This window comes from Hippopotamus amphibius, chromosome 7 (assembly GCF_030028045.1).
Source record: "Hippopotamus amphibius kiboko isolate mHipAmp2 chromosome 7, mHipAmp2.hap2, whole genome shotgun sequence".
Taxonomy (NCBI): domain Eukaryota; kingdom Metazoa; phylum Chordata; class Mammalia; order Artiodactyla; family Hippopotamidae; genus Hippopotamus; species Hippopotamus amphibius.
The window spans coordinates 44,505,477-44,531,648 of record NC_080192.1 but is presented as its reverse complement, the minus strand read 5'-3'; the positions used below and the strand labels follow the sequence as shown (position 1 = coordinate 44,531,648).

The 26,172-nt window shown below is 34.2% G+C and overlaps 1 protein-coding gene across 1 annotated transcript in view; it reads left to right on the top strand.

The window, feature by feature from the left end:
• The window catches only part of TRHDE (thyrotropin releasing hormone degrading enzyme), a 356,245-nt gene that overhangs the window by 295,423 nt on the left and 34,650 nt on the right, over positions 1-26,172 (top strand). The window contains exon 13 of the mRNA XM_057742781.1: positions 24,599-24,746. Within this exon, the coding sequence (XP_057598764.1) occupies positions 24,599-24,746 (148 nt within the window). The remainder of the gene's footprint in view (positions 1-24,598; positions 24,747-26,172) is intronic.

The window sequence follows — 26,172 nt, the reverse complement described above, 5'->3', positions numbered from 1 at the left end:
TTTCCCCACTCGGTTCAGGACTACTTCCCTTCACCTGCACATCACTATGCAAAACCTGATTAAGAGTCTTGGATCCCTCTGACCCTGTCTACTGCTTTATAAATTCTGATTTCACAAAGGATGTTTAGTTTCAGAATTCTTTCCTCAGTTTCTGCCTTTTTCTTTTTTGAAAGTACTATATAATCTCAGTCTAAACATTTTTCTTCCTTAGCTATGTTTTATAATGGAATGATGAGTTATTAATAATAGAATACTGAGAATACTGATTAAAATGGATTTTATATTGTACTTACTGGGCAGGGAGAGAAGGATGGTTCTTTAGCTGTTTGTATTAGACTCATTTGGGAGAAGTATCCTTCTATGATTGTTTAGCTACTAGAATGTGTGTGCAAAAGGATTACTATTAAATATTTATGAAATCCTGAAAGTGATAAAATGTTTATTGCAAAATAAGATTTATTGTTAGCTATATGCTTCCAATCTTCTGCCATTGACCAAAGGCTGTTAAAATTAGCTCGTAGTTAGCCTTTCAGATTTTCTGGCCAGGGCAGATCTTTCCATGCTCTGAGCAGTGACTTATAAGGAATCCATGCAGGAGCTTTTTGGCCACCCCCAAGAGATCACAATATTTTTCACATCTGTGAGGCCGGGGATTTAATTATCTATTTGTTATTATCAGCTAAGTCTCCTCTTGAGATATACAAAAATGTCACCTTGAAGCCCTCCCATTTTATACCTTTCTGCATGCAATTACTTCAAAATTCATATCCAAAAGGCCTCTAAATTGGTCTTAGTTTATGCAAGAACTTTGTCACAGTAAATGTTAAAAATAGTTTGAAAACATTTTCAGGACATTTACTGTAATGAGATGGGAGTCTTCAGCTTTCTTTCTGTGATAACCCAGTAAAAGGCTAGAGTATATTCCTGAATTTTCAAGCTACACTGTTCCTGCAGGCATACACTGGTTTGCTCAAGGTTAGAGAGTGAAGTAACATTTTCCTTTGAGCTATCTTTAGAAACCTTTTGAGGGCGGAGTCACAGATGTTGTCCTTGGGGTGAGGATTTAGGGGGAGCTGCCATACATACCAGGTACTTCTGAGAAGTACAAACCTCCTGGGGCATTAAGGGCAGGCCTGTGGCTCTTGAGGATGGCAAACTTTCTTGGAGACTTTTCATTTGTGCTGCATTAAATCAAAAGCAAATTTGTAACCTTCCAGTGCCAAATTTGTGTTTCAGCTCTGTAGGTGAAAATGTTTTAATATTAATGTCTGATATCTGAGAGTGCTGAGTAGAAAGTAGAAGAGAGATATTTTGACATCCTTCTGTAGGTTTGATCCATTTTCATAAGAAACAGCCTGCACTCTTAAGTTACAGAAGTGTGGGTGATGTTTGTAGCTTACATGGATTTGCATAAGCCATTCTTTGTAAAGAATAAATAGCTTAAATTTCCAAACGCAAATACAAATTTGTTTGAATAATTGTATATATGAGCTTTAGCTTCTCACAAATTAAAAAAAGATTATAATTCACATTGTAGTTATGACTGTCTGGTCACATTTGACACAAAGTTATGATTCTTTTGATTTTATAATTGCTTTGAAAACTAAGCCTGAGATTTCATAAGAATTTCTCTAGGATTTCTCTGAAACTTCCCAATAATTTGAAATACCTACCTGTTCACAAATAATTTAAATTATTTATTCCTCCAAAATGGTAATTTATACCATCAACTTTACTTGAATAGATATTTGTAGTATGTGCTTTTAGCATAAAGACCTAAATATTCCTCTGATGTTAGATTCTTGGACTGTGATAGTATTATCTTAGTGTTTTTCGTTTCATAAATTTGAGTTATCTCTTCTGCTGCTTGCTGGGAATCTTTTGTATATTCAGGTGCAGAGCTTCTCTGAGTATGAGCAGAGAGACCACCTGCATCAGGACCACCGCACCTGAGATGTTTTACTACAAATTGCATATTTCCACCACTACCTAGGAATCTGCATTGTGTGAAGTACTTCCTGTGATTCTGACACCCACAGCAGTGTGAAAACCACTGCTTTTGAGGCCCAGAAGGTATTTATGACATCAGTTCAGATTACAGGCAGGTGGTCCTGTAAAGCTAAAAGGCTTTTGAGTATCCTCAACAGCAGTGAGCATGGCTTTCTTTGGATCCTAGGGTCATGAGCTGATCATTCAACAATTAGGACATCAGGGATTCAGTTTTAACTATTCAAAAACACTTTTTTATTCTTGTTATTAAATATGTTGCCATTTTGGATATGCCATCTGATAGCTGTGAACAAAATTCAAAATCTGGCTGTCTTAGAATTTTTCCCAAGCATGGAGAGCTCCTGGAGGATTCTCCTATAATTAGGGGACACCTTTATGTTTACATGAGCTTACAGCACAGATCAACCATACACATGCATGTTGAATTCTGAGGTGTTCAGTAGTTTTCCATGGTGAACGACATGGCAGAACTTTCTTGCAAGTTAATTTGGCATCTAAACCTCGAGTAATTTGTAAATCTGTTGATAGTACAAGTAGGCAGGAACAGTAGAACTACCTGGAGTAAGTGTTAATTGTGAGAAGAAGGCATCTTTAGCTTTTGTGGTTATTCTGATACTCTTTGACAGATTCAGGAACTTAGAAAGATGAAGGAAAGAAAAGAAGAAAGAGAAGGGAAAAGAAGAGAAGAGAAAAGGAAAAGGAAAGAAAAGAAAAAAGAAAAGGAAAGAAGAGAAAAGTAAATAGGTTCTTTCAGCAAGAAATAATTGATAAGAAGAAAACAAGAGTTTTGTGGTACACTTATGCTGTGGAGAAACTAAATGAATCCTTTGGCATTTAGTCCATTAACGTAAAAGCCTAATTTTCAAAGCGGTCTCAAAAAACCGCTTTTCATTTTTATTATGATAAATTAAAATATAAAGAAAAGTTTTAAATGAGGAATATGTGAATATAGGTATTAATGCAGGTTTTATGCTAGAGTCATTACTTTAAGTTGTAATGATATTTTCCCACCTTGGAACAGAGATTCATAGGGGCCTTTCTGATAGCAATCTTTCTCAACAAACATATTAGCCAATGGTAAATAACTGCTCATATTTTTCTCCTACAATTCATAAAATCTGTTTTGGGCTTCAACAGTTATTTACCTAAGGTAGCAATGCTAACTTGATAAGGAAACTAGAATAAAGGTAATGGAAAATAAGTATTTTACATTAGTTCCTACTTATCATGGAAACATAGAAGACTTCATTTTTATATTTGAAGAGACAATACTTTGAGAAGGAGGGGAAAGGAAAGGAAATTTAGTTCCAACATTTTATGCAGTGAAGGTAAGTGATTAATTCAAAATACCATACACTTTTGCTTATATGGCAAATCTCAAAGCCTTGAGAGATGATTTTAAATACATGATGTTCTCCCTTAATTGCATGCAATTTAAACTATTCTGTGTGGAATGCTTCAAATGTCCTTATGTGGAATGGAGTACTAGTGAAGAGGCCCTCACTATTTCAGATGTGAGAAAACATCAGATTAGGAAAACTTGACTTATTGCAACTGAGCCAAAGCCTATTTAATGTTATTTAAAGATATGAGTACAGGCCAACTCAGAAGCTAAGAAGCAGCACAGGGCCCTGCAGAATCAGACCACATTTGAATCGCGTATTGAGTTCTTCCTTCCTAGACTGGGAATGGCCTGGAGTGCAGTGGATTTGAGCCTCAAAAGGGAGGGAGGCCGGGGTTTCCGGTTGCTCAGCTGCTTCAGCTAATTAGGCTGAGGATTAAACAGAAGTTCAATATCAACTCTCCAGGCCACCAGGTGGTAGTGCTAACCGAAGGGGAAAAAGGAGAGTTTTAATAAGAAAGAAAATGTTAGTCTAGCAGTTCATATGTGACAAATTCAAGTAAGGCTAATACGCCCTGAAGAGAATATTGATTGAGTATCAGAGTTTTATGTGGATGCTAACTTAAACACACTCTACATTCGTGGAGGGTTCTTGGGAATGTTGTCAGAAATACCAAAATGGAAAGGACTCCAAGTGAAAATTACTTGGTTTTGCATTCCCAAGGTGCAAATGCATTGGAAGTTAATTGCATAAGCTGAAGGCAGATCATGGGCTTTATCCAGGCTGTATCAAGAGAAATGTTACTTCCCCTTTTTCAACTGATAGTGAGACTAAAATTATTACAGAAATATAGTTAATGTGCACAGCAATTAAGCCCCTTGCCTCCTAGCTTACCACACTTTTTAATTTCCATCTTTGTAGAGTTTTTCAGGTTTCCTACTATTTTTAAAATGTTACTGCAGTCTGTTGAATTTTGACATTGATAGACTATCAGCTATTTCGTAGTGTGAACAGTTGAGAAATCCATATGAAAATTTGTGTTTCAATAAATGCAAAAGTAATATGTAGGGTATTTCAATAAATTATATATACAGTGTGAACGTTAATGAGTTTGTTGACAGATAGATAGATGATGGATAATGGATTGAAAGGTAGGTGGATAACAAAGACAGAGCCATAACACTTATTTTGTGCTATGATGAAGTCATTCTATTTGGCCTCAAAAAGATTATTTTGTTGTACTTACTTTTCATATGGGAAAAATAATACAGAATTTTAAAATTTGAGGATCATAGCTGATGTTTAGTTAAAATAAATTCAAGTATTTTCTTAGCAGAAGGAAGATATTGAGATAAAATATAAACATGAATTATATACTAAATAATTATCATATGTAACAATAGAAAGTTGCAAGTGTTGGTGAAGACATTTTCAAATATTTATTTACTTCAAAATTATGCCAAATTCAAAGCAGGGTAGAAACGTATGTTCCTTATTTGTTAATCTGTATTTTATCATTATAGAGTGTATAGAAACTACTAGGAAAATCTTTTAGTAGCTATTTACCCGGTTTGTATGTCATCATTCAATATCTATTGTTCATTCCAGATAAGTTAATCAGTTTCTAAAGCATATGTACATGACATTAAAATGAACTGTGTGTTCTCCTTGTTCTCAACAGATAAGTGATATGAGAATATCTTTCATAAAAAAATAAAATGAAAATAATTAAAAGCATGAGAAGCAAGCATGTCAAAATACTTTTAGTGGGTTGACCTTTTTTATTTCACTTTCTGATGCTCATTAGTAAGAATAATTCAAAATGGAAAGTTCTGTAATACAAAGTTAGTCAGCAATATCTTCCAGTTATATAGTAATAGCTTTGCATATTTCAAAATACATGGGAGTTAAAAATATATGTAGATAGGGGCTGGAAATGCTGATCCCAAATGGCCTATCTACAATGTGACAGTTCATTAATTCAATAAATATTTAATAAACACCTACTAGGTACCAGGCACTATTGTAGACACTAGAGTAAATAGTAGTGAATAAAAGAGCCAAAGTCTCTGCTTACATTATAGTAGATAGGGTTACAGTTAGTTTATCAAGCAAGTAAAAACATGTCAGGTGGAGATAGTTTTAGAGTAAATAAATAAAAAGCAAAAAGAATGGGAGAGTTTGGAGAAGGGGCACAGAGAAGGAGTTTATTTTAAGTATGGTGGTCAGGGAAACTCTTGTTTTTCAGTTGATGTTTGAGTTGTTATTTACGTTAAAAAGATAAGTAAGAGAGCCTTCTGGGAGTACAGCATTCTAGACAGAGGAACAGCATGTGCAAAGGCCCTGAGGTAGAATGTGTGTGGCATATTCAAGGAAAAGCAAATAGTTGGATGTGGCTCTAATAGAGTAAGTAAGGGGCATAGCCAGATGAGATGAGTTTAGGGAGGTAACAGCACTGATCATGTAAGGCCTTATAGACTATTGTAAGAATTGGGGGTTTTATTCAGAGTGAGAGGGCAAGCCATTGTGAGGGTTTTGAACAAAAGAGTGATGTGCTCAGACATGTTTTTGTAGGATCACTCTGGCTGCTTTCTTGAGAATATACTATGAGGAAGCCAGGGTGGAAGCAGGGAAAGCAGTTAGGAGGGCAATTAAGACAAAATCTATTTAGAGAGCTGTTGAAAACTATAATATGGCTTTTTACTTGATAAGGAACAAGAGATGCCCCAGGGCACCTTGGTAGCCTCCTGAGTGACAGGATTACAGACCTGTCAGACCCTTACAGATGTTTTCCTGGAAAATAGTTACTCATTAAGCAGTAATAGCAAGAAAAAACAGACATTTGTATTTTTTAAACATTTAGGTTGCTTCCAGTTTTAGTCTATTATGAATAATGCTGCTGTGAATATTTGCATAAGCATCTTCATGTGAATATGTTTTCCTTTCTCTTAATAAGTACCTAGGAGTGGACTTGCTGGGTTGTCTGGCAAGATTATTATTAGATACTACCCTATTGTTATCCAAAGTGGCTGGACCGCTTTGCATTCCAACAAGCAATACATGACAGTCTCATTTGCTTTGCATTCTCACCAACACTTAGTATTGCCAGCCTTTTTAATGTTAGCCATTATATTATGTATGGAATGTATCTAATTATTATTGATTTAATTTGCACTTTGATGATCAAGAATGTCGAGAATCTTTTCATGCACCTATCGTTTCTGTATTTTCTTTTGTGAAATATCTGTTCAAATTTTTTGTTCATTTAAAAAAATTGAGTAGTTTTATTATTGAGATATAAGAATTCTGTATATTGACCTTATATCCTGCAGCCTTGCCAAGTCTGATTATTATTTCTCATAGTTATTTAATAGTTTCCTAGGGTTTTCTGCAAACACTGTAATGTTATCTGGAAATAGCAATAGTTTTACTTCTTCCTTTTCAATCTTTGTGCATTTTATTTCCCTATCTTAATAATTTTGAAATTGTCTCTAATATTCTTTTGTAGGGTTATATATGCCATAACTAAAAGCATTTATATTATTGGAAGTTTAGAATGTTTTCAAACTTTCACTTATGAATAATTCTGAAGAATATATTTGTACATGCAGTTTTATTATTTATTTGTCATTTACTAGGATATAGTTTTGGAACTTTGATTATTGAGTCCATGTTTAAAATCACTGGAACAGGCTGTCAAGTTGCCGATAAATATGGACAGATTTCTCCCAAGAATAATATGAGAGTGTTTTCTAGCCTGGCTAATTTTAAAACTGATATTATTAATTTCAGTTTTTATATTATTCTATTCTCTAGATCAAAATAAGTTTAAGAAATTATTATTTAAAAAAAATATGTTCCCTCTTCTCTGATTTTTAATTTAGAAAATTGTAGTGGTTAAAATCATTGACTGCAGAATTAAATATGGATATTAGTCCCAGCTCCAACAAAAATGTAACCTTGAGCAAATTACTAACTTTTAGCCTTAGTTTCCACAATTACAAAATGTGAGTAAAAGAGTATCCACATCAGAGTTTTATTTTGAATATTAAATGAGATCAAGTAATTAAAGAAAAAGTTCTATGTAGCTCTAGGTCTGAAAGCACTCGATCTATATTTCCTGTTATTATATGACATTCCATAACAGATCGGGATCTGTCATGACATTCAAGAGACATATGATATTGAGTTGAGACTTTAGGGCTAGAAAAGTAATTAATCCAGCAAATGCCCTTTTTACCTTAGTTTTACCTCAATTTAAAACAAATTATTCAGGATTGATTTCTTAGGAGTGCATACTACTCTACTGAAGTATAAAATGTATACCCAAGTTTTAATCTGAATCTATTTTGATGAAGTTGTTGACCCACTTTCCATCTTAATGTCTTTTGCTATAACATGCTATTTCTTAGCTTTCTTTTGAGAAAAAATATTATTGTAATTTAGAATAATTCTTCCAAAATGCAGCATGTAATTTTAAATATCAAGGTTGAATGTTAATATTAAATTTAGTAGTTTTGAGAACTAAGTAGATCAAAGAGGTGCAAATATATCTGGATAAATGCAGCTTCATGATGGTGAGAGCAGCAAGGAATCTCTTAAAAACAACATTTACAACAAAATTAATTTTTTATCAAGTAATAGTTGTTAGAAATATATGTATTTCATTTGTTCACTAAGTAAATGTTTATGAGGAATCTACTATAACATTGTATTATATTAAACATAGTGAACTATATATATTAAACATATGAACTACAAAGTTTAACAGCATATTCTCAAATGCCTTAGAATTTCAAGAGAAATTATAATCTCACAATTATCTAATAGAAGATTTTATCGAATGTGACACATTGGTTAAAGGATTTAATGTTTGTCTAATATAAATGTTAGGTGATTTAAGAACACAGTGTTTTAAAGGAAAGAGGGATCACTTTTGGATGGTATACTCACCTAATGCTTTATGGAAGGTGTGGCATTTGAGAATTTAGGGTGAGCTTTGAAAACCATCTGGAAGAAGGAAAGAAGTAACATCACATATAATATGACACATGTCCACTATTATCTGGTAATAGATCTCAAACATGTTAGCAATAGATGGTATTTCAGAATAATCTTCAAAGAGATCTCAAAATAAAGCGACTGCAACAAATGCACGTAGAGGAGGGAGACAAACATGAAGAAATCAAAATGGAAAAGTTAAAGTGGTAACATCTTTGTGAAATTTAAATTTAAAAAGTAACTTCTAGCTGTTATGAAAATTTGCTTCCAATTTTGGATTAAGAAGCATGTTCAGATTTCAAATCTCTGGATAGATAAAGAAAGTCCAAATTTTGGCTTCACCAAGTTAGAGTGACCTGCTAATACAGAAAAGCCATTTTAAAATGTTCCCTTTGCCAACCAGTTTCACTTTTTATGTGATCCAGTTTTAAACCATATTTATCTGAATTAAATCACTTATGGATAGCACTATAGGAAAGTAAAATCTGTCATTCTGGAGAATACAATGAGTCTCGAGTTATTCACTGCTATATGGGAACATACTGATATGTGGAAATACAGATGTTTCTCTCTCTCCATTAAGTCTCATTGAACTTGAGATCTTTTGGAGTTTCTTATTGTTGGGTCAAGGGTTTAGAGTATTACAGTGCATACATTTCATTTTTAACTATTAACAATTTTTGTGGTCCTTTTTTATATTTTATTCAATAGCAATTTGTACTTTAGGAAATGTAAGAGGGGGTGGATGAGTATATGTGTATATTCTAAAATATAAGTTATATGGGACTTTTTAAATATATATTTTAAAATAGAAATTATGTAAAAGGCTTATTTAAAACAAGTAGTATACTATTTTTCCTTATCTACATGCCTCAACTGAGGAAGTAAAGGAGAGAAAAACTGTTCTAATTTCTTTTTCTTGAAATACGGTCTTAAAAACACTGTTTTCCTCAGAAAATTACCAAGTAGCAATTATTTAATTGTACAAGCAAAATTAAGTATGCTTAACCAAATTTTTCCTCCACAAATGGATTGTGTAACATACCAAGCATGTGGCAGAAAAACAAATTGGTTGATTTACAATTATTATTTACCATAGCTTAACATCAGTGACCATATCTCTATATTTAATTAGAATCAACATGATCTTCAGCCGCTTTTGTTTTCCAAATGTTTCAGCTAAATTCCTACACTACTTCTTTACGTTGGGAAGTCTTAAAGAGAACTTTACCTGATACCAAAGAAAAATTCCTGATAGATGGGATTGACATCTATTTTTTTTTTCTTTTTAATAAATGAAATGCTGATTTCTTTCTTTCAAGGAAGAAATGCTTTTTTCTTTGCTTTATATTCTTGGTCAGCAAATGGGGAATTCAAATGATACCTACTAAAATTTTATCTTTTGAATACAAACCAAGGCCCCAGCTTCAACTCCAGTATCTCTAAGTGAAGGACAGATCTCTAAAAAAAAAAAAAAAAAAAAAAAAAATTCGAGGAAATAAGTTGATTGTCTCTCACATGACTGATTCTCAGTGGTGGGGCAAGGATAAATAAAACCTGCCATTCAAGAGAGGGAAAAATGGAAAAATAGGAGCCATTGTGAAGGACTCTTGGGAATGAACAAAGTTTCTTGATTAAATTCTGATTTTGCTTTTTGAGCATAGCTTCCTGGTCAGCTTTTCTTAGCCTCTGGATCTGCCCTTTGAGAGACTCCCTTTTCCATCATCCTCCATGATCATATGTGAGGTGAGTGGTGGGCATATACCTTCCTTGGGCACAATGCAGTTTTATCATCCCACTTCCAAGCCTATAGAAGGTTGAGTACCTAAAGGTTATTTCAAGTCTTAAAGAGTTTCATATGCTTTTAGTCTAAGATTATAGCATCTTTGGAAGCAGAACCCCTTAAAACCTTAGTAGCCTTCTTACTTCTTTTCTTCAGGCAATTTCATGTGTGAGTACCCACTCCTACAATATTTTAGAGACTTAGTTCTCAGATTCTTCAAATTTCTTTAACATATTGGGGATTATCTTCAGCCTTCAACAGGAGAACCAGACTCTTAGGCTCATCTTCTGAGTTATATTTCTATTTGAAAAGTTTTACTATTAAATAGACCAAGGGTTGTCATCCTTAACAAGTAGCCTATTGGTGAACTCGGATTTGGCTCTATTCCAGCAAGACAGAATGGGACAGGCCTTGGAAAAATACACAATAAGCTTTAAAATGCGTCTGGATATATCCACTCTCTTTTGCTAGAAGTCAATTACATGGTAATACTTAACTGTGAGGGAATCAGGTAAATAAAATCTAGTTGTGTCCTCAGGATGAAAAAAGAAATTGGTTTGGTCAAGAGCAAGCTGAGTAATCCACAGATACCAATTGAATACATTACCAGAAATACATGAGAACACTGACTTCAGCACAACATTTCCAAGACCCAGACTAGCAGGACCAGTTTTTGTTTGTTTATCCTGCTTTTTTTAAGAAAAAGATGTTCAGTTGAAGGAAATGAAATATACATATTTTTATTTCCCTGCTTCCACAACACCAGCTGCCAAAAACCAAAAAAAGGAAGAAAAAAAAAATAATGACTGACAAATACAATAAATTATGGACCTAAAGACCAAAAAAAGGAAGGAAAAAAAATAATGACTTTAAATTACCGGCCCAAATACAGAAGGATTCTGAAAATGGGTGAAAGTATTTACGGAACCTCTGTGGGACACAGAAATCTACAAAAATGAAAGGCACATCCATGTAGGGACTGCCTTATTTGAAATAATGCAATCTGGAGGCATGATGGGTTAAATCTTTCTCTACGCAGAAGATCAGGAAACAGATTCAGACCTGAAAGAGAAGACATGCGAACCCCCAGTTTTTGTAGGAAGCCGGGGCCGGAAATGGTGGTGCAGGGAAGAAATATATATGGCAGTTGGCTTGGCAACCATTAAGTGAGACAGCTGGGGAGAAACAATTAAATGCTAAATCTCCACAACAAGAACCTTCAATGTGCAAGGTTGAACTATGAATCACGCAGCTCTCCAGCATATTCTGAAAGGGACAATGGAGCAGAAATATACCCCTAAACAGATGGAACCACTGATTTGATTAGAACCAGGTCTGAAATAGCAACAACACTAAATGTAAACCGCTACTGTTCCAGCCTATTCACCACAATTGCTCTTTAGCCACAATCTGTCAGCAACTGCTTGTTAGATAGGACTACCCTTTCCAAATAGGAGTGAAATTTAAACACACAGCAGCCCAAAAGCCATAGAACTATGGAAAGATACCATAGGAAAGATAGTTAAGAATCATAATAACAATAGAAGAACTATAACATCCATCAAAAACTTCACATATGCTCATCTATGTGATTTCCAAGAATGAAAACAAAGACGTGGTTTCTTTTGAGGCAAGGGTTTAAAGAAAACATGCAAGAAAATAGAAAAAGAGATAAGGCACCAAAAAGAATAAAAGTGATCTGGCATTGCAAGAAAGAAAGCTATACCAGAAGCAGTAAAAATTACATAGACACAGGGGAAAACACAGTCAGGGATGACAAGGAGAATAAGCTAGAGATAATTTAGATGAATGAAATGGAAAAAACAATGAAAATGATAGTGTAAACAAGAGACATCGTGTGTGTGTGTGTGTGTGTGTGTGTGTGTGTGTGTGTTGGGGGGGTGTGTGTGTGCGCGCACACGCACTTAGTATTTATGAAAAAGAAGCAAGCACATGAAAAAGTTTGAAGACATAGGAAGATTAAATTTTCTTAAAATAAAGATGTGAATATGTAGATTGAAAGGGTACCCTGTGTTTAAGGGAAACACTTACACGGAGGGATTAAGACAAATTTTGATAAATACCTTGGGCTTTAAAAATTAAACAGAACAGGTTACCTAGCACGTGGAAAATTTAGACTAGCTCAGATTTCTATAAGCAAAGAATATTTCAGTGGTAGAATACACAGTCTTTTTAAGTAAAGTTAACCTTTGACTGTAAAGGAGTGGTGGTGAGTCTTGAATCCACTTGTACATGGAACAAAGGAAACAAGAAAATTAAGGTTACAAAATAGAAGGCAAATCTTTAAGCCAAGAAAATTTAGAAATAATTCAACAAGTAAAAATGCAGAAGGGGCGTAAGTCTCATGATTTTCTTATTTTTCCCTTATCAGGGACTCAGTGGATACAGATTTAACTATGGATAAAATCCATAGAGAAAATTCTTTTAAGATAATTTAACTGAGATGTAGTTACTTTTGAAAGAAAAGAGCAGCAAGTGTAAGTTTTTAAAGAGTATTTTAGTCATATGGAGTGTCCTAGTTTCCTGTCATTTTTCTAAAACTCTGTAAATTCTTTAAAAGATTTTGTCACTTTGTCATTTTTTCTCCTAAATTTTTACTTTTTAATGTTAAATATGTGATTCTCATGAAAATTATTATTATTCTATAATAGTATGTTAAATAATAATGATAATGACTTTTATTAAGTTAAGATTCCAGAATTATCTTCTCATAAAAGTGGTTCTCTTACTGGAGAAATATTTCCAATTTTTACAATTATATATCACTTTCAATCTCAGTAATGTTGAACTATATGTGATCATTTTAGCCAAAAAGAAAACATTTTAAACATTATTCTTGTAAAAAAGGTATATGTAATATTTTAAGATAATATAAATATATATACTAGTTATGAATTAACTAGCACTTTTTGGTATTGTTTGTATTTTCACTGATGCTTCAACTTTTAAAAATTACTTCCTACAATTGGTAATGAGGGGTAGATTTTCAGACAGTAAGCAAGGGCTTAACTTTAGGACTATTATTAAAATTAATGAGTGTCATTGTTAGAACACAGTAAATCTACAGCATTAATGTCCTCTAATTGCTAATCATCGTTAAGGAGTTAGAACACTATTATCATTACTTTTCCTAAGTTTTTTTTGAACATCATCAACATTAAAGAAAATCAAGGAAAGGTAAGGTCATATATTTCTGAGTTGGGGATCCAGATTAATTAAATATTTCTATGTAAATAGCGTATCTTCAGAATTTTGTGACACTGGAAGTTGAAGCTAAAATTGAGAGACAGGAGAGCCATGTAACTATTAGAAGAAGCTACTTCCCTCCATAACTTCTGTCTCTGGAAGTTTTATAAATTGTCTACAAGTTAGTGTCCCAAATTATTTGTTTTAATATATAGTTAGCTGATTTCAAAAGTATTTCAATGTGTTTTAATTCCAAGAATTGAAAATGTCCTCAAATCTAAAATTCCTTTTGGTACAAATTCTCAAATAAGTTGATAGCATTGTTTCTTTACTCTATACTCTTTATACCCTTGACTTTTTACTCTTTGTGGCTCAGCACGTGGGTTTAGTTTTGTCCTTTCTTTAAATTATCATTTAGCATTCTTATGATGGAGAATAAAGTATCAAAAATCTCACTAATATGTCTGCTTCCCCAAAAGATGATTTCAAGGGGGCACAACTATCTTTTTCAAGATACTAATCCTATTTTCTATACAATGAATTATATAGTAGAAGTCCTTTTTCTATCTTATCGGTAGTAAAAGGTATTTTTACCTCTTACATTTCACCTGCAATGGCATAGAGTGGCTTTTAACTCTAATTTGGAAGAGGGTATAGTATTATGAGAGGCAGGGAAATATCACTTTAAATCATAAAGAATTACATTAGATATTTCATTTCTCCATAAGTAAAAATAAGTATCTTTTACTAAGATTAGAGAAGGAGAAAATGCATGGCATGAAAAGGTGTGTCCTTCTCTCCCTTTTCTCTCATTCACTGTTGTTGCTTGACATTGTTTCTTTGACATGCTAGCAGCAGCTATGATTGAATTTAAGAGAAATGTGGATGGCTGTTATCATTAGCAAATGAAAAGACGTTTTTTCCTTTGATGCAACAGAAAATGAGTAAAGGAAAACCAAATGCTTGTCACATGTTGTACAATCTACATAAGACAGATGATGGGATATTTCTGTAGCTGATGGCTGAGTAAATCACCTCATTTTCATTGTTTCCACAGTGTTGACCAACAGGCTGCCAGCCTGGCTTCCCACTTCTGATTTAAACACATGATTCAGAATGACTTTGGAGGGTTGTGATACTCTTGGATTTATGGGCCACTCGTGTGTGGGATTCTCATCGCTGTACAGCAACCCTGTCGTTTTTGTGACAGAGCCTGTTTGACTGGTTTTGGATTTATGAAGGAAATAATTCAGAACAGAGTAATAATTTTCCCTTGGCAATTACACTACCATTTGGTACTTTGTCCCTAAGGGGAAAATGAATGTGCCAGGATCTATCCATGAGTTTACTAGCTCAGTGTAAGGAACAAATCAAGGTCAGAATACAAATGCAAAACACGTGGTTGCTGGATTCTAGTTCTGGTCCTTCAGCCTTAAGGCTCTCCACGTTTGTGTGACACTTTGCGGTTTACAAACTCCTCATCCATTTCTCTTCTTTTAACTCTCACAATGACCCTGGGAGGTAAATACCATTGCTGCCATTTGTAAAGACAGAAACCAAGACTGCAAATGTTGCCTTCCTTGAAGTTCATTATTCAGCAAATATTTTTAAGCATTTGCAGTGTGAAGGTTTTATGATGCACAATGGGGATATATAGTAAATAAAACTTAGTCCCTGCTTCAGTTTTTTAACTATTTATTATGAAGAATTCCAAATATATATATTTAAAAAACCGGCTAAAGCTATGTACCAAAGCCTCTGTATCCATTGCTCTGCATCAACAATTATTAACTCATGATCAGTCTTAGTTCATCCATGTCCCCATCCAAACTTTCATACTATTTTGAAGTAAATTCTAGACATCAAATCATTTCCTCAAAATAATCTGCACTATGTATATCTTTAAAAAATGATATTATTAATATGATGACCTAAAATTAGTATTTCCTCAATCATTTCCTCCCTGGGAGCCTAGTGGTTGGGAAGCAGGGCTTTCACTGGCATGACCTGGGTTCAGTCCCTGGTCAGGGAAATGAGATTCCCCCAAGCTGTATGGTGCAGCCAAAAAAAAAAAAAAAAATCAAATATTCAGGAAGCGTTCCAATTTTCAGTGTCTCATAAATGCCATATATATATATTTACAGTTTGAATTAGGAGTCAAATGATATTATTGCACTGTGGTTGGTTGATTTTTTTTTTAATCTCTTTTATGCTATTGGTTTTCTTCTTCACCTTTAAAAAATTTCATTCCAAATTATCTGGTAAAGAATGAGGTTGTTTGTCCTACATGGTTTCCCACAGTTTGGATTTTGCCGATTGCATCCCCACTCTGTACTTTTATGTGTTCTGCTGTCTTCTCTATCACCTATAAATTGGTAATCAAATCTAGAGGTTTAATTCAAGGACTTTTAGCAAGCTAGCTTCAGAGTTGACTCTATATGAATGCATAAAATAAAGAGTAGTCTCTCTTTTTATGATATTTGCAACTATTTCTGTTCAGTGCCTAAATCTATTGTCACTAGAGCTTACAAATGGTGGTTCATTCATTCCTTTTCCATTTATAAAAGAAACAGTTTTTCAAAGAGAAACTTGCTCTCGTTTACTATTTGGTGACCCAGTGATACAGTTCTTAAGGAAAGACAGGATAAATGACCGTTTCCCTGAATTTTTCAGGATCAAAAATAATGAACCAGTTCTCATTGTAGTGACCAATTATTTTGTTTTGTTTTTAGTTAAGTAGCATTTTGACCTATAGATTCAAGTATGTTTGATCAGTTTAAGTCCACTGCAGTTCTTATTCCTATTGATACCCAAAATGTCTAATGTTGGCCAGTAGCTTCTTCAAGTTGACTACAGAGCCCGGATTAAATGGGATGCTATCACTTCACTCTTGTTAGATTCCCTTTAGATTTCACTCTGGTGCCTCTTCTAAAAATCTTCCCAACTGAGTCATCCCTGTCTTTTGCATGACTAGATTACACTCTCACAAATATTTGGTTTTTGTTTTGTTTTGTTTTCAAAAGGCATCCACTTTTTGACTGTATCTTCTTGATTAATTTTGTGTCAGTCTAAAATTTAGACCTTAGCTGTACATTTAGACAATTACATAGGGAATTATAATGGCCACATATATGTATCAATACCTCTGTGGATACCCTGGGGGTGGAATTGCCTTGATTTTGAGATTTCTTGTTGAGATTTTTAACTGAGGTGGGCTATCCAGGCCCAGGAGGTGCCCTACAGTTCTGTCCAGGAAGCGATTTCTCCCATGCTTCGTATGCTCTTATGCAAGTCCTTCATTCTTCATTCTAAGCCTAAGTTTAGAAGCCCCAAATCACTTTCCATAGCCTTAAATTATCCCTTTCCCATAAGACCTTGAGATGGAAAATATCTTCTGTTGTTTGAAGCATATCTTCTTATTTGAAGACCATAATTTTATGTGATTACCTCTCCCTTTCTTTTTTAGACCACATTCTAGTACTTTGTTGTTTTTACCTCTGTCAGCAATATTTCTGAAAGCAAAGTGTTGTTGTAATACATGCTTTTCATGGTAAGTGTGTTGCTGCTAACTGGAGTTCGTCTCTCCAGCCAGAGTCTGAACTGTGGATGTTCCTTGACTTTTGGAAATTAGACCTGATAATGAAGGGACCCAGGAAATGGTGGGGGGGCAGAGGGGGGCAGTCGTAAAGAAAGTGGTTTTGGCAGAAGAGGCCCAAATGACCAGAGTCTAAAAGCTTCATCTACAATGTGTCCACTAAGCCTCCCATTTCAAAGTCACTGTCATGGACCAAATCAGTCTCTCCTTCCACATCTGTTCTCTTATATTTTCCTCATAAGGCCTCCAGAGATTACTCCCACTTGATTTCCCCCATATTCCAATCCTCTTTTTTTTTTTTTTTTTTTTTACTAGAAGATGGGAAAAGGAATAAAACATAACTTGCTAGCCCTTTCGGAATAGTGGTTAAGGATATCAAGGGCTCGGAGCAAGAAGGTGGGATTCAAATAACAGCACCACCCTTGTTTGCAATATGACCCTGGAGAGGCTAAGTAACCTTTTTGAGCCTCAGTTTTGATATGTAAGATGAGGGTAGTAATGTTGCTAATCTCAGAAGATTGTCATGAGGCTTTAATAACATGATGTGTGTGCCGCACTTGGCACAGGGACTGCCGCATAGGGAGTGCGGACTCTGTGTTGGCCTCCGCAGTGACTGCCTTTTTGCCTTGGTCTGAGACCAGTGGCTGATTGATGATGCCTGAAAATATGAACTCAGATTTGCCAAGAACCACAATATATTATAACTAGTAGCATGAGAATTCTAATTTGGGTGTTCCACCCAAAGAAAATCATCCAGAACATGTAAAAGCATTGTGCACAAAGACGTTCATAGCTCTGTTACTTAAGATGTGAAAAATGTATACACTCAAAATACTCAACAGTGGTGAGCTACACTTATTACCTTCCCAACAGAATATTCTTAGAACTAATCTGAAGGTAATTATGAGGCATTCCTAATTATATGGAAAATTATTTTAAGTTAAATATATAAACTGACATACAATGTAATAAAATCTATATAAAAAGCAACACTGACATAAATTTTAGACAAGAGGAGATATACGCAGTTATTTTTAAGTGACTGGTTTGAGTGATGTTTTTCTCTTTCCTAGTTTCCTATTATTCACACATTTCTCTCAGAAAGAAGCTATATAGGAAGTTAGAAGCTCCAGTGATTTATGGACCTTTAGGTTAATGAGTTGATATCCTGATGTCGGTAAACTCAAACTCGGAAAAATCATGCTGTAATTTTTATTCTTTCTACTCCCATGTGGCTCTGTAGAGAATTAGAAAATTTCACTGCCCAGAAAGCAGAATCCAAGCCAACTTTAAGCATTGTATTTTCCATGGAAATTGTAAGCTATGTGGATAAGTTTTCTGGTGTTCTTTCAGGTTATTTTCTATATTTGAATTGTGGAATCAATCTTCTAATTAACTCAAAGTGGAATATACAGCTTCCTGTTTATTACAGTATATATTCTTTAAAATGTGATCGTTGTTTAAATTACTTCTCAATGAACTTCTCTTCTCATCTGGTGCTGTTTTTAGCAATTGAGCAACAGTAAATAATGCATGGATAAGCTTTTGGAATTTTTTTCTATGATACCTGCCAAAGAAACTGTTTCTAAAACAAATCTCATGCATAGCTATCTCAAAAACACACCAAAACAAAACATTGTGTCTGTTTTCATGTCAATGATCACACTCATGAGGTTATATATTTCTCATAAGCATAGTCTGTACAGTGAGAGAGTGACAATCAACTGGAAAATCATATTCACTTCATTCTCATCTTGGAAGACCGTGTGGCGTATTGGAGTTTGCTGTGTCTTCTAGCCAGAGTCACCCTGTTAGAGTATACATCAGATCATGTCATTTCCCAGCTCCAAACTCTGGTGGCTTCTCATCAGCTGTAGAAAAACAACCTGAAGTCCTTATTATTTAGAGCCTTCATGATCTAGCACCACCAACTTCTGCAACCTCAGGGCCTACTCTTTGTCTCAGGCTTGTTCCACTTCAGCCACAAAGTCCTTTTTGCTGTCTTTCAAGATCCCAAATTTGTTCCTGTCTCAGGACCTTTGAACTTGCTGTTTCCTCAGTCAGAATTCCCCTCTCCTGCCAGATTCACTCAGCCTGTCCTCTCACTTCATGCAGGTGTCTTCAGGGAGGCCTTTCCCTAAACACCCTATTTAAATTGTTCCCCTAAATCTCCTTTCCCTAATATTGCTTAATTTCCCTTCATAGCACCTGAGATTTTATTAGGTATTTATTCGTGTGTTTGGTCAAAGGGTGATGAGTGCTGTGATCATGACATGTAAATAGATGTTAAAGGAAGGGAGATATTGTATAATGCCTCTGCTTGCTCACTGGCTATAAAGCTATTTTACTTTATTATAGACTAGCTTATTCAAAGCTATTGGCTAGATAGCAATGGGCTTCCTATCTTCTATCCTGTGTATCATTAATAAACAATATGAGCAAAAATACAAAGGTCACGCCAATAGAATTTCCCATCCTGCTGGTATCGTTTAACCTTAGCAAATGCTGAATTTAAAAAATATGATTCTGTTTAAGTTTTAATATACTTGTAAAGTGCTCTTATTTTTAAGAACTGACATTATTGCCATAGTTTAATTTAGTTTGAGGAACATTTATTGAGTGCCTGTTGTGAACTAGAGTCTGCATTAGGCTATGGGGGTAAAAAGATGGAATAAAAAAAAAATTAAAAAAAAAAAGATGGGTAAAAAGCATGCTTCGTTTCTTTAAAGATCAAAGTCCAGTGAGTGAGAAAAATTATATAATAATAAATTCTGATTAATATCATGATAATTATTATGAATAGCGGTGTTATCAAGGTGTTAGGTGAGGTCAGAAAATAGGTGCCTGACTCAGTTTTGGGAGGGGGCTTCCTGGAAGAAAAGTAGCTGGAGGATGAAGGGCTATGAGAGCTCTTATTTGTGTAAATTTTCACGTTCATAATTTTGTGGTGCTACAAGTAAGTATAGCTGTCCCTTGGTATCCTCCAGAGGTTAGTTTCAGGACCCCCCCACAAATACCAAAATCCTCTGATGCTCAGGTCCCTCATATAAAATGGCATAGTATTTGCATATGACCTACATATATCCTCCAGGATACTTTAAATCATCTCTACATTACTTATAATACCTAATATAATGTAATGTGATATAAATATTTGTCAGTATGCAGCAAATTCAAGGTTGCTTTTTGAAATTTTCTGTAATTTTGGCGTTTTTTTCCCAAATATTTTTGATCTACAGTTGATTGAGTCCACTGATGCAGAACCCATGGATGTGGAGGGCCGACTGTAACTTCCTTTTCATCTCTGCTGCAGGCAACAGTTTGCCAATACCTGAATTATATTTTCATTTTCTCTAGGAAATGACCAAATGGACCCGTGGTTGACACAGTTACCTCCCCTGTGTAGTTTCCTCTTTATTCTATGGTACTCTGAGGACTAGTGGAGTTTTCAGTCTCCACCATAGAATCTTCCCACAAAGAGCACATAAAAGTCTTTTAATAATGAATAACAAAGAATAATAGATAAAATAGTAAACTTCTTAATTAAACATTTCAGTAATTGCTTTAAAATTCAGTGCCCTAAAGGACCGTTACAGTATCTTCTGCATAAATAGTGAAATATGTAGTAGGCTATTTATTGCCTTTAAATGAATATTCAGTTAATGTAGACTGGAGTATGATGCTCTGAAAAGTCTGAAGATTGTGCTTTTTATTTTTTCCTAAGTTTCAAGCACCCAGAAACCAATGGCTTTTAAAGAAAACTCATGATAAAATAGATTATTTGTATACAAGCCACCCATCATAGTATATTTAAGAGTTAACATTCACAGGAATTCAGAACAGCTTTTAAAAAGTAGTTTTGGATCTTAGGTGAAAACAAAGCCAGCTAAGATCAGTGCGTTTTAACATCAGTTAATATAGTCTGGTTTTAATCTCCTTCTTATAAAAAATATTCTCTTGTATGCCTAAAGATATATTTCGTTGCAAGCTCCAGTAAATTAGAGAAGGAGGAGGAGAGGATATGTGTGTGTTGGGGGGTGTGGGTAGGGATGGGAGGAAGAACTGTATAGGTGCATATAGGCAATGTTTTATCCATTTCTTAAACTTTCCTCATTTGCCTCTCTTCCACATTGTCTTTTCTTGATTTCTAACTCATTTCTTATGCCAAGCCCCACTTCAACAGTAGAGAAGATAAATATCATCTACAACTTCTTCCTAAAAGATTAATAAACCATTTAGTTATACATGAAATATTCTTTAAATTTGCCACTCCCGCCTCCCCACCCCCCCCACCCCCCCCCATTTTTTACCAACATTTCCCTGTGATGATGCAGATTTAAGGAAACTGCATTTCAGCATCAGGACGCTAAGTGTGCTCCCTACTGGGCTGATTACTTTGAGCTAATGTAGTGTTCCATTCACTGGGATTCCACACACTTCCGCTATATTGATTGCATTATCGGTAGTAGTAATCACAGATATCATTACCAGCCAATTACACAAACACATATCTAAACTAGGTAACTTATTCAACATTATCTCTTACAAGCCTTAATTTTGTAATGAAGCTGATTATCCTCTTATCCAATTGAGTATAGCTACATATTTTGATCTGGTAGGCTAAATGCTGGTATGTTGAATTATGTAGTAGATAATTACTTACATAGGTTTGTAGCAACGCAATGTGAGGGCAATTTGTGTGTAATCTGTTTCTTATTCTAATTGAGGACTGCATTTGAGAAGGTTAACTGCTTTAAAATATAGACCCAAACATATATTTGGATCAAAAACAATAGAAGTGCATTTCCTGCTCACATAACAGAACTGGGTGTGAGAACTGGTACTTGGGGATGCAGTCATCCAGAGACCCAGGGGGTTTCAGACATATTCAGTACAAGAGTTCAGTAGAAGGTCACCCTAGAAGATTCATTTTAGGGAAAAAGAACATGGAGGAGCTAATGAAAGATGTCTATGGGCTGACCTTGACATTGAGGAATGCTCATTTTCTATAGGCTAGAGCTTAGTCACATGACCACACATAACTACCAAGGAAATGGGAATTATACTCTATTCCATGAAGTAGAGGAAAACATGGATTTTGATGAGCCATTCACAGTTTTTGCTATAAGGACTCAAAACAAAACTTGCTTCATTTCTCCATTTAATGAATACTTTTCTCTACTTGCCATGTCATTATTTGGAATTTCTATTAGGCTTTCTTTGCTTTAATTTTCTTACACTATGTCAGATGTCCTATAAAACCTAGATCCAAGTTTTGACTCTTAGAAGACTTGTACATAACATATCAAACAATTGAAGAATGGAGAATATAAAAATTATAAGATTTTTTTTTCTTCAAAATTTTAAGCAAATACATTATGCCAATATTGTGGTAGTAATCTTTTCAGCAGGCTAAATTATAGATATGTAGGTTAGAAGAAAAGGGTTTTGGAGCTAGAAAAGACATCTTCTAGTTCAACCCTCTTATTTCACAGATAGGGAGTATGAAGCTTGGAGAGATGAATTTGTTTAATTGTGCAGGGAGCACTCATGGTTCCAGGCTCTTCCTCAGTTGCAGGGTCTTTTTTGGGTCTAAGTCTCTTTTCATAACATTATTTGTCATATTATTTTATTTGTAGTCATATTTCTCACAAAACATAAGTCATTGAAAGATGTCCATCGTTTATAGAGAAGAAATAAAGGATAGTAAATTGTAACTGACATAAGGTAGTATGTTATATCCACGCGAAAATAGACCCAAACACCTTTCTTGATTTTCCAAACTTATTTGAAGGGCCCTAATAAATTAGCTACTTACTAAAGTTTCTTTTTTCAATGAATTATTTTTCTTGTTTCTTCAACAAAAGAATAATGTCTTCGAGATAAATCTTATTCAACTCCAAAATTATATAATCCATGGCATGCAGATTATATAATTTTAGAGGTAGTGAATTTATGCTAATTAATATCTAGAATTAAAAGTTCAAGGGAAACAAATTATGAAATCTGAAATAGTGGAAGCTGTGTTACTTTTAAGGAAGAAAACCAAATCATCAAATCATTACTTTTAAAACCCTTGTAAGCAAAAATTAACTGTTTTATTATGATGCTACATTAGGAAAAATATGAAGTTTCTTATTTAATTGTTATTGCCTTAGCCTAGTTTCATGCTATTTCTGCAAGGATGTATAAAATGGAAAGTGTGTAAGAAAAGTGACAAATCTAGATGGAGTCTAAATCATACAACCTTAAGGAAATTTAGTGGAAATGTGGAAATTTGGGATTATTTTCACCAGTCTTATTTACGTCAAACATTAACTGTGGTTGATGTTATACCAGGAGTGAACCAAAATCGTTAGAGTGATGCACGTTCGTTTATTAAATCTAAAGAAAACTGAAGCACAATCTTCAAAATTGGTTTTTATTATGAACATTATAAACACAGCTGCAAGTTAATATTTGTCTATAGAGTAATTTTTGCTTATCACATGAGTAAAGACTAAATAATCTGGCAAACGTGTTTGAAATGAAGATGAGAAAAGGCTTTGCTCCCTTCCTGTCCACCTTCTACCAAACACAAATAAAAAGGTCCATATATTTTTGTGATGCCACAAAGAATAATGGTGTGAAATGTAGGTAAAGGAGATAACCAGGCTTTAGTTGCTTTCATATTTACCTGTCTCCTATGTTAAAAGTCTGCATTCACTTGACAATGTAAAAAAAAATCAGCAAAATACATAGTGTCACTCCATGTATGCATCAGGGATATCAAGGCTAAGGCCATCTTTTAATGTACTGTGTATTGTCATTTATATGCTTTGATTTGCAAGGATTTTATATGCAATCTACTGTAGTGTAGGGATATTCACTTCTTTTTGGATTCTTTTTTTGATATACGCTCTTCAAATATTGGCAGCATGTGTTCAGATAGTTTCAAAAAGCTACAGTTTCATATTTTCTAAAGAATCTGATGGTGGCCCCCACAGTGACACAGCATCTATTGAAAATAATAGATGGGAAGAGACTAATTATTTTTTAACATTTTTGTAATTTGGACTTAAAATCTAACCCTGATCTTCATAGGTGGTATAGAAAGCCTTTTTTTTTTTTTTTTTTTTTCTTAAAACTGGGAGGTTTGAAAAATGCTTGTATGGTATATATCTTGTATACATAGATATAGTCAAAACTGTAAGTTATTTTAATTTGATTATCCTTTTGAAAACAACCTGGATGAAATGTCATTACACAGAGCTACATGAAAGTAAAGAGAATGCATTGAGAAACCAGAATTTCATTTTAGTAATCAGCTATTTTCAATTACTTGTGACCTCTGAAGAGTTTCCTTGAAGGAAAATACCTAGAGTTGATTTTATTCAAATTCCATAATTCTTTCCTCTTTAAAAACATGCATTCTGATATTTTTGTGTTCATGCAAACTTTTAACTATCCAACTCTGTATATATTAAGGGGCATTGGCATCCTAAGTAGGATTATATTTAAAAAGTGAGTAATTTTATTTTTATAGTACTGAGTATGGCTTCTTAATACTGTGGGTGAATTTTGCTTTCTGCCTTTTATTTGCATAAGTAAAATCTTCATTTTTGCATCATCATGTATCTTTTCTGCATATAATTAACTTTAACTTTTTTGACTGTGCAGAGCTGGCTATTTGCCTCAGAATATTCCCCTGGAGATTATCAAATACCTGTCTGAGGAGAAGGATTTTCTTCCTTGGCATGCTGCCAGCCGAGCTCTTTATCCTCTAGATAAATTACTGGACCGCATGGAGAAATACAATGTCTTCAATGTAAAAAGATATATTTTCTTCTTTGTTATTTTCAGAAGATAAACTGTTTTCTCATTATTGACTATATTCAACTGATTCCAAGTTATTTTAGTTCCTTCTAATTTGTATTATCATTTTCGTCCTGATTTTCTCTGCAATACTAGTGACAAATTCTTGAGGAAGAAATGTAATACATGCTACTTTTTGTTCTGGCCTAAAAGTGTCAATTAAGCTTAAATGCCTCAGAATTTAAGAACAAATATACATGGCAAATCCTTAAAGTTCAAACTTACTTCCCTAGAGTTAAAGGGCTGCGTGTTCACAAAGGACTTAACCTGGGGAGGGGGATCCAAAGATCTTCACAGGATATAGACAGTTTCAGTAAAGATTCTTAGTCATTATTTTTATCCAAAAGGGCATAGTAAATTCAATTCACTTCCTTAATTAACAAGGATAAGATCAACATTGAGGCAAAAGCCCATTCATAATTGGGTCCAAGGGGATATAGGAGAGCAAACAACAGATAATCCAAATAGACCTGAAGACATGACAAACATTCCAAAATGTTACCTGACCAGATTCCCTAAGCTCGAAGACTGGAAAACCAAAATTGCACTGCTGACACCACCTAATTTGATGTAATAACCATTTTGAATAAAATTAGGATTAAGTACTGCTAATGAGCTTTTGATTCCAAAATTTCTTATCACCAGGAAAGATTTGCATGTGAGAATATGTCTCTGTAACTCCTGCCACCTTTGAGCACTATTTATTTTCCTTTAAGTTATGTTAAGACTCTGCCCTGTGTCTTACAAATCATCCTAACTTATGACATACTGGCTCTGCTAATTAACCTTTGCATTTGGAAAGGCTGGAGACTAGATTGCTATGACGTGAAATCTGTTTATTAGAGCCATCTAAACTGTGTGATGTTGCATAAGAGTTGCATCTTTTTATTTTATCCTAAACCCACATTGAAAACACCTCTGTTTTAATATGTTTTTAATGGAAATAATCCTGACTTGACTGTTCATTGTTGTTAGCTTTGTCTAAGCCTTTGAAACAGACATGCATAGAAATGTATCATTATAGTTATGGTGTAATTTTTATCAGCTGGAGAAAGACTTATTACTCTTCTCTTTTCTCCTTAACACAGAGACACTGCAATATTAAACTTATGTAAAGTAAAATACATTTTTGTGTATATTTGTACTTTAGTATATCATGTCAGACACCTCATTTTCAATAAAAGTTAAGAATTGCTTTTTCTGTAATTTCGTTCCTTTGACAAAATTCAAGGACCACATTAAAATGAGGAGAGCATATCTTACTTTGCTACTGATATTTAAATATATCATTAGACGAATGGTTTTTTGACTTTGAAATACCACATCATTTTACTGAAGAGTGTTCTGTGTATGTCAGATTCAAAAAGGCTAGGCTATTG